The sequence below is a fragment of the Struthio camelus genome, chromosome 1, assembly GCF_040807025.1.
Source record: "Struthio camelus isolate bStrCam1 chromosome 1, bStrCam1.hap1, whole genome shotgun sequence".
NCBI classification, from domain to species: domain Eukaryota; kingdom Metazoa; phylum Chordata; class Aves; order Struthioniformes; family Struthionidae; genus Struthio; species Struthio camelus.
Genome location: NC_090942.1, coordinates 16,860,576 through 16,876,722, shown reverse-complemented (window position 1 = coordinate 16,876,722; position 16,147 = coordinate 16,860,576). Strand labels below are relative to the sequence as shown.

General features: G+C 39.4%; 1 protein-coding gene across 1 annotated transcript in view; it reads right to left on the bottom strand.

Annotated features, from left to right (window-relative positions):
• SLC2A13 (solute carrier family 2 member 13) overlaps positions 1–16,147 on the bottom strand; it is a 175,027-nt gene that overhangs the window by 49,257 nt on the left and 109,623 nt on the right. The window contains exon 5 of the mRNA XM_068930516.1: positions 3,560–3,723. Within this exon, the coding sequence (XP_068786617.1) occupies positions 3,560–3,723 (164 nt within the window). The remainder of the gene's footprint in view (positions 1–3,559; positions 3,724–16,147) is intronic.

The following is a 16,147-nucleotide window of genomic DNA, read 5'->3' as shown; positions in this document are numbered from 1 at the left end:
ACTTTCCTAGCAGGCAAACCCATCGACTGTACGAAAAATTCTTTCTGAGGTATAAAAAAAACTCTTAAGTAGCAGGATCTGTGTAATAAAATAATTCATGGATTTGTCTGTGCAGCAGCCATGGCTAATGGTCATGAATGTTCACGAACTGGAGATTTTTGGACCACATGTTTACCTGCACCAGTAGATCTGCTTCTGACTCTAATACCTGAAACTAAATCACAAAGCATATGTGGAGAAAGCACCTATCCACCATAAAAATAAAAGTGAATTTCATCTTATTCTATACTTGCTTTGTATTGCTATAATGACTATGTACGCTAATAAGCCCAGTTTTCTGGGCAGGCTGGATTTTGTACTAGATTCATTGTACTTTCAAAATGCCAGACAGCAAATATCTTTAGACAGAGACTATAATCTTATTTATATTCATTCTAAATATGCTTTGTCTGTTTTTCAAGTTAATCAAATACACTAACACTCAGTTACAGTACGTCTGCAAATGTCTTACTTCTTTGGAAAAGGACTGAATATGCAAATTTGATAAATGAAGTTTACTATACACTTTCATTCTGTGAGAAGTTTTTCTATAATTAATAAACACATTACAGTATATCATTAAGCGAGATGGAATAAAAAAGTAAGCATTCTGAAGACAGTTTAGATTTTCTGTCAAAAAAAAAGATAAAAATTGTCAAATATCCAAATACCATCATGCTTCCAAATTGCCAGTTACTGAAGGGGATAAAGGAAAACTTTGGAATGTCTGCATGTTCCCAATGAAGAACTTTGCAGAAAGAAAAGAACTGAAGAGCAAAAGAAAGACAGAGAATTGATGCCAACATATAAAATGAACGGGAAACTAAGAAAAGCCAGTAGCTAACTGCAGTAAAGAGAACTAAAAAAGTGAGATTTTTTTCTTTCATTTTTTGACAGTAGTAGTCTGCTATAATTTTTATAATGCTTCCTGGATCTATCAGAAAGGCTAAATTTTTCAAGAGACTTGCTAATACTTTGAAAATGATAAAAATGCTCTAGATCAAATGCGAAACAGCCCTTTCCCAAGTGTTTTCAGAGAGCAGAAAAAGGTGCACCAGATTACAAAATTAACTTAGAATATGCAGCCTTAATCAAAATACTAATGTAGCTATCTCGCTAATTATTCTCGTCTGTCATCTAACAACCACCAAATCAATTAACCTTTACAAACCAACCGTTGGAGCAGCAGGAAAAGGTAGTAGTTTTGTCCTCTTTTTATATAACGGGAGACTGGGGCGTACAAGGTTTCTCCAAGGACCAGACAGGCAGCTATTTTAATAACTTAGTATGAAAACCAAAGGCAAACCAAAGAATAACACTAAGAAAAACAAGTATACCCCAGGAGAAAACTCACAGTTTGAAAAGAAATCCATCAGCAGATTTAATAATTATTTTATTGAACAGCCCTCTTGCTCAGGAAAACACATAATACCCATCATTACCTAAATCTAAATGTCAAGCATTATCTAAAAAAAAATCTGAACAGGCCTGAGAGACGATATATAATTTCAGCATTGTCATTATTTGTACCACATTTTCCTTAAGAAGAGACCAAAGGATATAGAACACAGCAAGTAACACAGCATGAACCAAATGATGCTGCAAACTGACAGCAGGCAACCAGCTACAGAGCAAGGACAAGGAATATTTTTACCAAGCAATTATTTTGTGTCCAAATATCATAAACGCATAACCCTAACTCTATTTTTCTCCTTTGTTAATTCTTTGCCTTATTTCTATATTCACCTCTGCTCGATGACTCATATGCTTTGTAAGGGACATTTACATCTACATTTCCCATTTACGACCTTTGAATATATTAACCAAAAATCAGAGCTCCAAAGAGTTCTGTGATTGTATGAAAAGTTCACATGGGAATCAAACCTATACCACTGGCTCCATATAAGCAATAAACTCCCAAGCAGTTGCCCAGAGGCAAGTATGAGGTATCAAGGGCTCAACCTATAATACTTGGCGTATTCCAGTAAGTTATAAAAGAGAGGCAGCACCCAAGAAACTAAGTATCAGCACAGTGCCAAGAGAGATCCACTTCACACAAAGGCAAAGAAACAAGAAAGTACCATAAAAGGAAAAAACAAAACAAAAATAGCATTGCTGAGCCTAGGGAATGGTACAGAACTCAGTCTTCCCCCTCTGAAAGACCTGGAACTGGATGGAGACATAAAAGAGCTGATAGGGGAAATGCATTTTAACTAATCTGGAGGTAGCTGGTGATAAAAGTATCAATTTAAGATTTGCGTTCATTTTTTATGAAATAAGGGATGTGCTCTTCCAATCACCTCTGTCATGACAACACTACTGAACTTGGATCATGAAAAAAGCTTCACGTTTCTCAACTTCGAAACAAAGTACAAAAAAAAAAAAAGAACAAATACTGTTTTATTATAACTTAGACATTCCAAACTGACTCCAAATTGCATGTTTTAATACAAAAACTGGACAACAGTGCATCAAACCAGATGTGACACTGTGCAGTCACTGTTCTGCCTACATAAGTGCATTATGGATGTAGAGTAACTCCTCTATCATTTGGGAACTGCATCCAAATTGCAGATGGCCAGCTACTTGGCAGTTGGTTCCCCACTCTGCTGCGTTACATTAGCCAGCAGTTTGGATCCCTGACAGAGTTGACAGAAGAAAGCATGGACGCATCAAACCTTTCCTGCCAGGCAGCTGTGAACACTATTTCAAGAGGAGCAAGAACTACTTCTCTCTCTTTTCCAAATCTGGTTCTTGAAAATGTCTGAACTTTTTAGACATTCAGCCAGAGGCAGGTACCTGTAACAGGTTGCTTCAGTCAAAACGAACACTTAAGGGTCTTAACAAAGTGCCTAACCAGGTAAATGGTAGGACATGGCTGAGCACAGGCAAGACTGCCAGCTCTGCTTTTTCCAGCTTCTAAGAGATGGCCACGTGATTGAGTTATGGTGCCTGAATATTTGGACAAAATATACATATTCAGAATACTGTGTTTTAATATCTCATATGGGAGATTAAGTAATGTCCCTTTACTACAAGTGAGGTATTTACTTTATTTGACATAACTATGCACCGAAACGCATTACTTGAAAAAGTACTGCAATGGCTATGTGATATGTTTTCTCCAGAAGCTCTTGATAATGTGTTCTGAATTCACACTGATAAGCTAGAAATTACATATCACATATACATAGGTACACAAGATTCAAAAACTAACTGGGAAGTTCCATGCACTTCATTCCTTCTACTGAAAAAAACCATAAAAAGCTGAAAATATTGTCAAACGTGCCTTGAAGGAGAAACTGTATTTGATTAAAAAAAAAAAAAATACTAAACATACTTTTAAAATTAGCTCTTAGTTGTGTACTATAATACTATTGTTGAAAAGCTATGTGATTTTTGAGAGAAGACAGGTCAACGTTACTGTTTTGAAGAGAATTACTTTGTTAAAATCAGCATTTTATTTTCATTTTATTTATACTTGTGAGGAATATACAACACACTCCAATGAAACACTCACCTGATAAGCTACCAAGGGTAAGTTTCCGGCGACCCATTCTTTCAACAAGCCAGACTCCCACAAGAGTGAAAATGAAATTTATAAATGCTGTCAGTGCAGCCAGCCAGATTGCAAGCCTGTCATCTTGAACTCCGGACATCTGCAAAATGGTAGCACTGTAGTACCTGTAAGAGAATTGAGACACAAATACAAACACCACCACAGATTTGAATTTTGTATTATAGTTTTTGATTTTAAATCAAAAAGGATCATAATAAAAATTCTGTTTGACCTCCTGCATAATGCGGCCGCTGACTGACACCCAATTACCCTGGGAAATCAGGCATAACCAAAGCATAACTTGCGCTTGCCTGAAGTTTTGACTGGAGGACATCAAGACATAAATTGCCATTCCCTTGGCTGTTTGCTTTTTCAATGGTCAGTCATGGTCTGCTTGAAATAGGGTTCACGTTTTTAATTTAAATTAATCTGGCTTTCGATGCCAGCCACTGCTTAGTGTTCTATCTTTTTCTGCCAAACCAAGCAGGATTTTAGCATTCTGCACACTCTCTAGGGAAAGATATTTCAAAAATCAAACATGTTTTCACTCCAGTTAAAGGTCACGTACAACTCATCTATGGCATACAACACATTGCACTCGACACTCATACATGCCTCTCGGTTTTAGGTTTTTCCAGTTTTATTTTACTGTCACTGAAATATCTGAAACAGTTTCTATCGCATTAGTTCTGCCTTACCTAGAATAGGATCGTTTTGAAATGTGTTAGCATCACACTGCAGGAATATGAATCTGCACCCAACAGGAACGTTTGACAGAAGTTTCTATTTCTTTTTAAAACAAATCAACCATACCACATAAACAGTAATTAGAAAATAACTCAAATGAGCAAAATGAGAAAAATTAAGGAAGCCCTCAACCTTTTCTTCACAGATATCAAATGAATATAGTGCATATGTTCTCAAGGAGAGCTAAAGAAACATTCAAGAAAATACACGAGTAGTTTTGTTCATGTTGCGTAAGTAATTTTCATTCTGTTCTGTTATTCATTATTTCAGCCAGCGCAGACTATCCAGTCCTTTAAATACATAGCAGTCTACCGGGTTTCACACAGTAATAACCATCAAAAATGTCGAAGTTCACTTTTTTTCCCTGGTCAAAATGCAGCTTGCCTTAAACCTCACCTCATCGTCTTAATGCCCAGATATGTTGTTCTCAACAACATATTCCAGTAGTCCCCATTTTTCTATTCTAAGCATTAAACAGTTTTTATTTCAAATCAATAATCCATGGTGGACAATACGCTTCAAGGCATTACTTGCAAAAGCGCTGAAACCATTTAAGAAGTTACCCGTCATAAATTAGAGCCCCTACAGCTGGACGTTACTTCCTCCTCCCTTCACTGAGACACAGTGAAACGTTTAGATCCTCTGAGGTCCCCTCGTTAGCTATTCTTCCTCATCAATAAAACTGCCTGAGCCTATGCCAGTAGCAGCTCATGGGTGCAGCAGGAGAGGCTCTCCAGCGCAAAACTCTTGGTAACAAGGACCTGATGTCTACACAGATGCGTGTGTAGAGTCTGGTTGCACGGACCAGCTGCCCACTGGCAACTGAAAAGCATCTTCCCGCTTAGCTTCATCTGAAAGAACTGCGTATTCTGAGACCACTCCAGTGTGTGAATCACGGAGAGACCTGAGAGATTTGTGAAGCAAAGACCCAATCTGAACTAAAACGCTCACGCTAATGTGCCCTTGCGGCTTAAGGCTCGCTACAACTAAGTTGCTAACTGGTTGTCAATGCTTACCATCATACTGCATTGATCTAGTCACCCAAACCATCTAAACAGTCTTCGATCTCCCAATACCACTTTTTTTTTTTATTTTTTCCTTCTTATGGGTTGGAAAATAACTATACATGCTAAGTCTTGGCCTACCGACATCTACTATGAAACTCCCATTTCCTTCAACCAGACAATGCTTTGTGAAGCCATGTGTAATTCCACATATCCAAATCTTCTCAAAATCCATTTCTACTGCAATGTCAGAAATTGCCAGTTGTTAGCAGTAACATATAGAGTTCTGACTCTAAATAGTTTAAAAAAAAAAAAAAGTAAAGAAAAAATCACTTAAAACCACATAGATGTCTATTTCTATGGATATACAAAACCAGGCAGCTTCTGTACCCAACATCCCTTCTAGTTCTTCATTGAACTCACTAGTCATACATACTCAGCTAGAAACTTACTGTTTATCCATGAATAAACAGCATATTTCATTTCCATGGAAAACAAACCAGGGAAATTTAGATTCTGCAAATCCAAATGACAAGCTACCAAAGCTTGAGCGCTGGGCAATGACTTTAAGGTTTGTCGTGGCATAGCCATCAAATTTCAGAAATTAAAAACCAAAAAAAAAAGCAATTACATGAGTTATTTTAACTACTAAACATAATTGCTTAGGTCACCACATTCCAGTATTCCTATTTTTAATGCCAACCTGTGCAGCCCTAACTGCCTATTAAATGTAACAAGATGACAGGTCTTTTTAATGTCTTCCTGATAAGGAGAAAAATCATGTGGCAGAAAAAGGTCAAGTTATGATATTATTCAACTGCTTTGAACACTGCAGCTACTACTAGAAGGAATGCAGTATGACTGTCAAAGCTGTGAAGTCCTAGCTTATTTTCTAAACCATAAAGAAAACCATAAAGAAAATGACAAAACCCGTGTTCCACGAGAACATGTGACAAATAGTGCTTCTCCTATACTCTGAAGTTGTTTCTTTCCTCCTTTATGAATTACTAAAGCTTATTGCCCTAATTTTGAGCATAGGAACTCTACTGGATGCATCCAACCTGGGGCAGGTGTGCGTTTTTACCCAAACAACCTACCACGTGCACTGCATAAGACAATGTACTTAAAAAAATACAGCAATATACTACAGCATATGTATGCGTGCGATAAGGAATATTGTCCCTCAGCTGACTTTTTAAGCCTGGAAAGGTTGAGGTGAGAAGTGGCAGGTCCGCATTTTCAGGTACGGCGAGTTGCAGGCTGGCCACGTGAACGTTATGAGAGGCCATGATGCAATCTATCAAGCCATGTAACCGCATTAATATGAGACTATGCCATTGCCATCTGGGCAGCTGGGCCATTTAGACACACATCATCCTGTCTAAAAAGCTGTGTCACTAAGGCTAACTCAAATTTCACATGGTGCTAATACACATCTGTCTTATTATTGATTCAAACAAAAGCCTCCAACCCAAATTAAAGCCTTGTTTGTTTCACGTTTCCCTCCTTTTGCACGCTATCACACATCCAACAAAGTACCTCATTGACCTATCATACACTTTGAATATATGTATTACAACGATGATGATAAAGACAGGTTAAGCTATTCTTAATGTGCCACCTTTTGGTGACCAAAGATCAAGATGGTTTTACATGTTGCTAACCTGAAATAATAACAGGCCAAGAAATAGTGTTCCAATGCTATAGAATACAGAACTCCTCCCAAAAATAAAATGCTTGGCTGTTACTGGCTTAGTTTAGCTTATAGGAATTAGGGAAAGACCTAGATTTTTAAATATGGGTCCAGAATCATCCTGTCCAATCTTAAGGCCTGAGGTGAATTTCCATGTAATGTACTCTTGTTTGTAACTGCAGATGAACTTGCATCAATGGTACTACAGTTATTAACTGGTTTTAGTCTCACAGATGTGTATGCTTTCCTCTTTGTTTGCACCTTGAATACGACAATTGCACCATGCCATTTCTAAATATTCAATGCTGTTGGAGAAAGAGAACTGCCATTGGATTTACTGGGAAGAGGCTAGGCACATCAAATAACTGCAGTTTAGTGAAAGATGGAATATATTAGCTTGAAAATAGCTTCTAGAGCAAAGCAGGCTTGTAGACAGAACAAGTTTGCATCTATCTGTCCCACCCCATTTACATCTATGTTATGAAAGAGGCTTAATCTAGAAAGTTTAAACTCACATTTGCATCAGTAAGGGTATGCAGAATTACCACGGTTGAACCGGTATGTTAAATTGTGGCAATTCATCTGTGTAGACAAACTCGCAGAAACAGTGGGAGAAAACAGCATATAGGAAACTAGATGCCAAAGTACTGGAAATGAAAACAAGATAGGAAGAAGCTGATACATCTGGAAGGCGCAAAGAGAGCAGATGCTCCAGGTGTGGCAGCTATCAGACAGGAGGAATGCTATGGCCCTGCTAAGTAGCACAGGAAGCCTGGGGAAGGGAAATGCACACTCCGGCAACACTGCTATAGAACAACCAAAGTAAAAATCTCCCTTGGTTAGACTTGCTTGAAAAGAGGGCTGCAGAGCAATACAGCAGCATTTGATCATGTGCTAGATAACGTGGTTCAACTTCCTGTGTTCGTATTTTATGTATCACAGAGATATGGAAGATATGCAAGTTTCTACTTGCAGACACAGGCTGCATTCAGAGAGGATACCACTCTGGAGACATGGGTGGTTATTGGGGCTCTGCTACCCCTGTCTACATCTCCAGTTGGGTCTGCCTAAATCTCTTACCTTGCTTTCAGACAGAGCTTCACACAATTAGACACAATCTTGATTGTCTCTTTTCTGCATTCCTATAACATAAATTAAAGGATTGGACAGGACTGCATTATAGCTGTAAAGTAGCTCTGCAGAGAAGGACTTGGGGGTCTTGGCGGACCAACAAGTTGACCATAAGTCAGCAATGTGCCCTCGTGGGCAAAGAAGGCCAATGGTATCATTTTTTACTGTGAGGGTGACTGAGCGCTGGAACTGGTTGCCCAGAGAGGTTGTCGAGTCTCCTTTCTTGGAGATATTCAAAAGCCATCTGGACACCGTCCTGGGCAAAGTGCTCTCGGCGACCCTGCTTGAGCTGAGACTAGATGATCTCCAGTTGTCCCTTCCAACCTCAACTGTTCTGTGAAATTAGTAGTATTAACATCAACAATAGTACTGATATTATGAAACACCTGAGCAAAGATAGACTTTTCAACAGGAATTGCCTTTGCCAGACAAAACCTTTTCTGATGCCGAAACTCTATTAGCTATGGATAATGAAAATGGAAAATCACAGAAAAGGATAAAATCTAACCTCATATTTGGCATTAGACATATAATAAAGCTGTTCACAAAAGCTGCAAAAATCCATTCCATCACTATGATTCAGCATCATTCCTGGCCTACAACATTAGTCAGTTTACAGATTTAGATTCCTTGAAAAATTAATTTCCCCTTGGTCTTCACTGTACAACAGATCAATGGTTCATTTTTGTTTATACAGACAAACTCATCTAACTAGGGAAAAATATTATCTCCTTCTTTCTTTATCAAAATGTGATAAACAACTACCCGATATTATAAAACATCCCTCTTAATCATTAAAATATTTGCTTTCTGTAAGCAGGGAATATTGTTTACATCATACAACTTCAAAAGAACAAAGTAACAAGTCTGGAAGGAACCTCTTTGGTCATCCAGTTCCCTGAACTTACTACTAGCCATCTCATAATAATCACTTCTAATACAATAAAATAGTTTCATCTTAAAATGAGTTAATATTTCCTGTCTGCACTAATCCAAATGAAGGAGGCTCAAGACTCCCCAGATCTACACTGGTTAGAGCCTTCTTCTAGTTCATAAACAAAATTTATTAATGGCAAGGTCACACATGTTCATTCACATGTCAAGATCATCCTAAAACTTTAATAGTTCTACCTCTCTGATGTTTACTGTCTTTGATTTAACTTTAAAGAGCAATTATAATTTCTCAAACCACTTTCTGCTGGGTTAAATGTGCTCGGATCATAACATATACAGACTGGAAAAATATTTAATTCATAAAACTTCAAAACAGCAATTGTTAAGTTGAAAAGCGAATACTGAACAACTCCAATATCCCTCTGAAAGTCCATCTCAGTGAAAGGTGAAGCAAATCTGCCCAGCCGTTCTAGTTCTGCCCGGTCTTGTATGATTCTCTCGCAATCTCAGCTCTCCTCTGATGCAACTTTATTGTAACCTTTCACCCACCTTTTTGATTTACCTCAATTTTGAAAATTATGCAGGTACCCTGTTGCTTGAAATCACATAACCTGATTGCTTTCCTCTTTAGCATATACACCACCTTCCTTCAATTCAAATTTTGAAAACGTACCTCACGACCTACATTGTGCCACACTGCAACCTGACAGCTCCCAAAATAGCAAGACAAAGTTTAACTCCGCACAGTGCTGTTCCAGTGCCAGTGTTTGATCCTGGTTTGATCTCATGCACTTATAAATCATAGAAAATGTGAACAACATTTACGCAAGACATATCGTATGCTTAAATATATATTACTCCATGCATAATTGTTTACATATGCATATACGCACACAACCTTTTGGACTTTTGGATTCTGTCAAACACAACTCATCTTGTTTTACTGAACATGATGAATCACTTCATCAGGACAGCAGGGGACATTTTGTCTTGTCAACTGTTGTCTTCCAAATGATACTTAACAACCATTTCAACCAATTAAACCGTGGCACTGCTTTGTGCATATCAGTGGAATCTCTTGTGGCAGAGAGGAGACACATCTGTGTGACAACGAACAAACAAAAAATCTTCTGGATTTCAACCTTCCAGCTCATGCTCCAAGCAGTAATACAAGACTCCTGGACACACGTCAGCTTCATCTATTTTCATCTTAAAAAGGCAAAACATCTAAGGATTAGATCTGCAACGCTACCGAATTTTGCTGATTTCAAGTACAACCATTTATAGAATTCCAATTTAAGATCAAGAGGTGAATACACTTTCCCATATTCCTCTTTTGAAGGCAAAGGTTCCTGTACCATCTGAAGGGATATACTTACATTTTACGGAGTACCTGGAAGGCAAGCTGAGGGAACGCCACTATACTTAAACAGGGAAAGTATATCTTAAAACCCCTATTTAGCAGCCATGTTGTATTTTATTCTAAATGTCTTCAGGAGAGCTACCTTTGGCCTCTTCAGGGACCTACTTAGGCAATCCCATAGGGTAGGGTCGGGTCCTAAAAGGAAGAGGGGTCCAAGAAAGTTGGTTAATATTCAAGCATTGCTTCCTCCAAGCTCAAGATGGGTGCGTCCCTCGGAGTAAGAAGTCTAGCAAAGAAGGCAGGAGACCTGCATGGATGAGCAAGGAACTCCTGACAAAACTCAAAACAGAAGAAGGAAGTCTACAGAATGCAGAAAGGGGGACAGGGCACGTGGGAGGAATACAGGCACGTTGTTAAGAGTATGCAGGGATGCGATGAGGAAGGCTAAGGCCCATTTGGAATTAAATCTGGCAAGGGATGTCAAGGACAACAAGAAGAGCTTCTTCAAATACATCAACAGCAAAAGGAAGACTAGGGAAAATGTGGGCCTGCTGCTGAACGGGGCGGGTGCCATGGTAACGAAGGATACAGAGAAGGCAGAGTTGCTGAGTGCCTTCTTTGCTTCAGTCTTCACTGCTAAGGCCAGCCCTCAGGAACTCCTGACCCTGGAGACCAGGGATAAAGTCTGGAGAAAGGAAGACTCTCCCTTGGTTGAGGAGGATCGGGTTAGCGATCTTTTGTCCAAACTTGACATCCACAAATGCGTGGGCCCCGATGGGATACGTCCACGAGTGCTGAGGGAGCTGGCAGGTGTTGTTGCTAGGCCACTCTCCATCATCTTGGAAAGGTCCTGGAGATCAGGAGAGGTGCCTGAGGACTGGAAGAAAGCCAGAGTCACCCCAGTCTTCCAAAAGGACAAGGAGGAGGAGCCAGGGAACTACAGGCCTGTCAGCCTCCCCTCCATCCCTCGAAAGGTGGTGGAACAGCTCATCCCAGAGGCCATCTCTAAGCATGTGGAGGACAACAAGGTGAACAGGAGTAGTCAGCGTGGATTCACCAAGGGGAAATCATGCTTGACCAACCCGAGAGCCTTCTACGATGGGACACCTGGCCGGGTAGATGAGGGCAGAGCAGTGGATGTTGTCTACCTGGACTTGAGCAAGGCTTTGGACACTCTCTCCCATCACATCCTCATAGGTGAACTCAGGAAGTGCAGGCTGGATGAGTGGAGAGTGAGGTGGATTGAGAACTGGCTGGATGGCCGAGCTCAGAGGGTTGTGATCAATGGTGCAGAGTCTAGTTGGAGGCCTGGAGCTAGCGGTGTCCCCCAGGGGTCAGTCCTGGGTCCAGTCTTGTTCAATGTAGTCATCCGTGACCTGGAGGAAGGGACAGAGTGCACCCTCAGCAAGTTTGCTGAGGATACAGAACTGGGGGGAGTGGCTGATACCCCAGAGGGCTGTGCTGCCGTTCAGAGGGACCTGGCCAGGCTGGAGAGTTGGGCGGAGAGGAGCCTCCTGAAGTCGAACAAAGGCAAGTGCAGGGTGGTGCCCCTCGGGAGGAAGAACCCCATGCTCCAGCACAGGCTGGGGGTTGACCTGCTGGAAAGCAGCTGTGCAGAGAAGGACCTGGGAGTGCTGGTGGACAACAAGTTGAGCATGAGGCAGCAATGTGCCCTTGTGGCCAAGAAGGCCAATGGCATCCTGGGGTGCATCAGGCAGAGTGTTGCCAGCAGGTGGAGGGAGGTGATCCTGCCCCTCTCCTCAGCCGTGGTGAGGCCTCACCTGGAGTACTGTGTCCAGTGCTGGGCTCCCCAGTACAAGAGAGACACGGAGCTCCTGGAGAGAGTCCAGCAAAGGAGTACGAAGATGATGAAGGGACTGGAGCATCTTCTCAAATGAGGAAAGGCTGAGGGAGCTGTGCCTGTTTAGCCTGGAGAAGTGAAGACTCATCAATGTGTACAAGTATCTGAAGAGGGGGGATGTCGAGAGGATGAGGCCAGTCTCTTCTCCGTGGTGCCCAGTGACAGGACAAGAGGCGATGGGCAGAAACTGAACCACAGGAAGTTCCATCTGAACCTGAGGAAAAACTTCTTCACTGTGAGGGTGACAGAGCATTGGACCAGGTTGCCCAGAGAGGTAGTGTAATCTCCTTCCCTGGAGATATTCAAAAGCCGCCTGGACGCAATCCTGGGAAATATGCTCTAGGGGACCCTGCTCGAGCAGGGAGGTTGGACTAGATGATCTCCAGAGGTCCCTTCCAACCTAAACCATTCTGTGATTCTGTGATTAAAAATTGTTATTCTAAAGATATTTATTACATTTATTCCAAATGTATCTTATTCTAAACACTTTCAGCATAGAGATATATAGTGAATTGTCGTTTGTTAAAATCAACACATTTTGATCGTATTATTTGGTATCAGTATTTGGTACTGTTCGATAGGTAACTCTTTATACTCAGCAGGTTCTCCGATTCATCAAATGTTATCTAAGTGCTAAGACACATGAAAAGGTTTTAAGGATTACCACTCAACACTAATAGATTAGTTTTAAGAAAACACTAATTTTTTTAAGTGTCTGAAGAGACTAAATTATATAGCTATTAAGCAAAGCAAACGTACAAATGTTTCACAGGGATTAAAAATACCTTTAAAGGCTCAAGATCACTAAGATACACACAAGGATATCCACTTTCCTAATTTAATGGGATATTGCCACACAGCTATTGGTCATTTTAAAATACTGTTGCAGTATCAGATGCAAGATTGGAGAAGAACTCCTTTCAAGTTTTATGCTTATTTACCCTGAACCAGATGCATCTTTGTACACAGCCATATTTCTTTTTAGACTGAGTCATTATATACCTCCTCATGTGAGTCTTGTACAGACTTTGCAGGTCTCGCACAAAACTGGGAAGGAGGGCAATTGTTTTCCTCTTTAAAATAAAACATATATCTATATATAGAAGATTTAAGGATGATTTAGAACTTAAAAAAAAAAAAGACAGAAGAGTAATACCAGAATCCCACATCAGTCTATAAGAGATAAAGTTCTCTGTAAATTCAAGGACAGAACCCTACAGTTAAACCATGAAAGAAACAGGTTGAATTTGAATGCAGAGCTCAAATGTGAAGAGTAACAAGAAGTGTTAGAAATTAAAGCACTGGGAGGAACAAAGTCTTGGCCCTTTCTCCTCTCCGTAAAACACTGACAGAGTTTCCAGAACATAACAAGCAGGTTGGACTCCATAACACCTATTCGCATTTGCTCAGCATTGCGCAAAAAAACCAAAATATCAACTTTTTCACCTTGCCTTTGATATTGTAATTTTCACTCTCTACATAATCACCTAACTCTTAAAAAGAATGTTTATAAAAGAGGATCACCACCATCATCCATATTTTATAAACGGTGACCACTTAGGCTTTTGGGAAAAGGACGACGACAAACTACCAGTACCGCTAATTCTAACCTTAACAGGGTAATGACACTCCGTTAACGAAAGAGTCTCACTGCAGATAAACGCTCTCTGCAAATTACTAAGTATAAAAGCAGGAAAGAAAATCTCCCAGGTGTTTCATAGAATATATCTTGTTTAATTATTCATTTATTCTGACAACTTCAGTTTAATTTAAATTATGTTTAATATTCCGTGGTATTCTATTTGCCTGAGAAAAAATTACCATCTCTAAAATTAAAATCAATAAACATGATCAATGTATATAGTATTAAAAAATAAAATAAAAATAAAAATAAAAATAAATAGATAAAATCCAATAAAATAGACTAGTCCCTTTGTTTAAGCCAAGGGCAGCTGCAGACAAAGGGGCTGTTTACTACAGTCTAGCTATGAGAGTGAGAAGTTAGCAGTCTGGGGGTAAAGGCATCCTGAAGGGCAATGAAAGACAAGAAATAAAACAGGCACTTTTTTTTGTCTATAGTTCATGGGTGCTTTCTCAAGAAAGAGCAAGCTTCCATGCTATACATTTATTTCTATTTTGGGAAAACTGTACTACCTTTGTTTTTTTCTTATGAATAATAAAAAGAATATATCAAAATTTAACCCAACTTTTCATCCATGATTCCACACCAGAACAAAATCCTGCCAGATGTTCCCTTTCCAGTCAGGCAGAAGGAAAATCATATGCTAATAAATGCACTATAAAGTGTTTAAAAATAATATAACTTCACATTACAGGATCTAATCTTTCAGTCATTTTTTTGAGTTAAGGAAAAAGAACAAATGGTAAAGCATAGATTAGCATAGTGCTATTCAGTTTGCACACTGCTTCTTTTCAGATAGTACATCTTTGAAATATTGCAGCTGTAGTACTTTTAGTTCCCACTCGAGCAGGCTCAGAATCCCTACACGTGCTCCACGAAGATTTATATAGGACAGCCCTGAGTAACCCCAATTGGTGGAGCTTCCTGAGGAAATTATTTCACATTTTATTGCATACCACTGAAATAACTACCTAAAGTTACCATACTGTCACCTATCACTGGAGCATCTGATCTTTATTTACATTTTTTACAACTGTAAGCGTATGTCAAATGCATAGCAATATATTTAGAATAATAATTACAATATATACAAATAAAAAAAACCAAAAATGTCAGTTGAAAAATTAGTCTTTGCCACAGTCATGGTATATATGACTCAGTCCTGAGACCGTTAGCCCCATTGCTCCCCTTAGCAATATATTCATTAATTAAAATGCGCACATACATCATCTTGTAGAAGGACGCCAGCATTGGATTACAGACTGGGAGAATGCAGCTAGTCTGGACCAACGAACAAAACGATTAGCTAGGTGTAAGAGTTTAGAAATGATATATTTAATATATTTTCTGCCAATTAATCAAAGTACAAGGTGCTGTATACACTGCAGATATTACTGCATGTACATTCATATACTGAAGATAGGTGACATGCACTTACAAGCTGTAGACTACATGCAAAATAAATGAATCTTATAGCCACAAAATCATAAAGCTCTAGTTTGGCCTTTGGCGGTGTAAGGAAACCTGACACAGTCCTTACAGATGCAACCACACTAATTTTCATCACATTGTAATCCAAGTCCCTTTACTCTCCTTACTCTCTTACTCCAAACTGCCACTGCACTTCGTACCTCAGCTCCTGGCCCATTGCCTCCTTCCCAGAAGCTCCAAGCAGGCTCCTGATCCATGCTACCATTTCACTCCTTGCATGGAGGCAATCATTTCTGAAATCTCCTAATGTCTGAACGCTTTATCTTGTGATCCTGGCATTGACTTAACATTTATATACATATACATATATGTATGCATTTTTTTTTTAAACAACTTCTTCCCCACTCCTTAAATTCTTGTATTTTCAAGTGAGGAACAGCTGATGAAAGCTCAGCAGCTATGCACAGAAGGCTGGATTTCAAAAGAAAAATAATTACTTCCATGAGACCATACTACTTTTGCTTTTTAACTGAGTAAGTTCACTTACAGACAGTGTATTTTAACTGTTACGAATCCTAAAGTTGAAGAGTTTCCAGCATCACAGAAACAAGAAACCACACCAGAAACAAGATCTTCACATCTTCCCCAAACTTTTAACTGTCTTTTAGAAAAGCTCTCAGTCCTCCATATACAGAATTTCGTTTCCATACTGAAATCATACAGCTGCTCAAAATTATTCTCCTATGGCATAACAAAACTACTTAATATTCTAGTGACACAAGT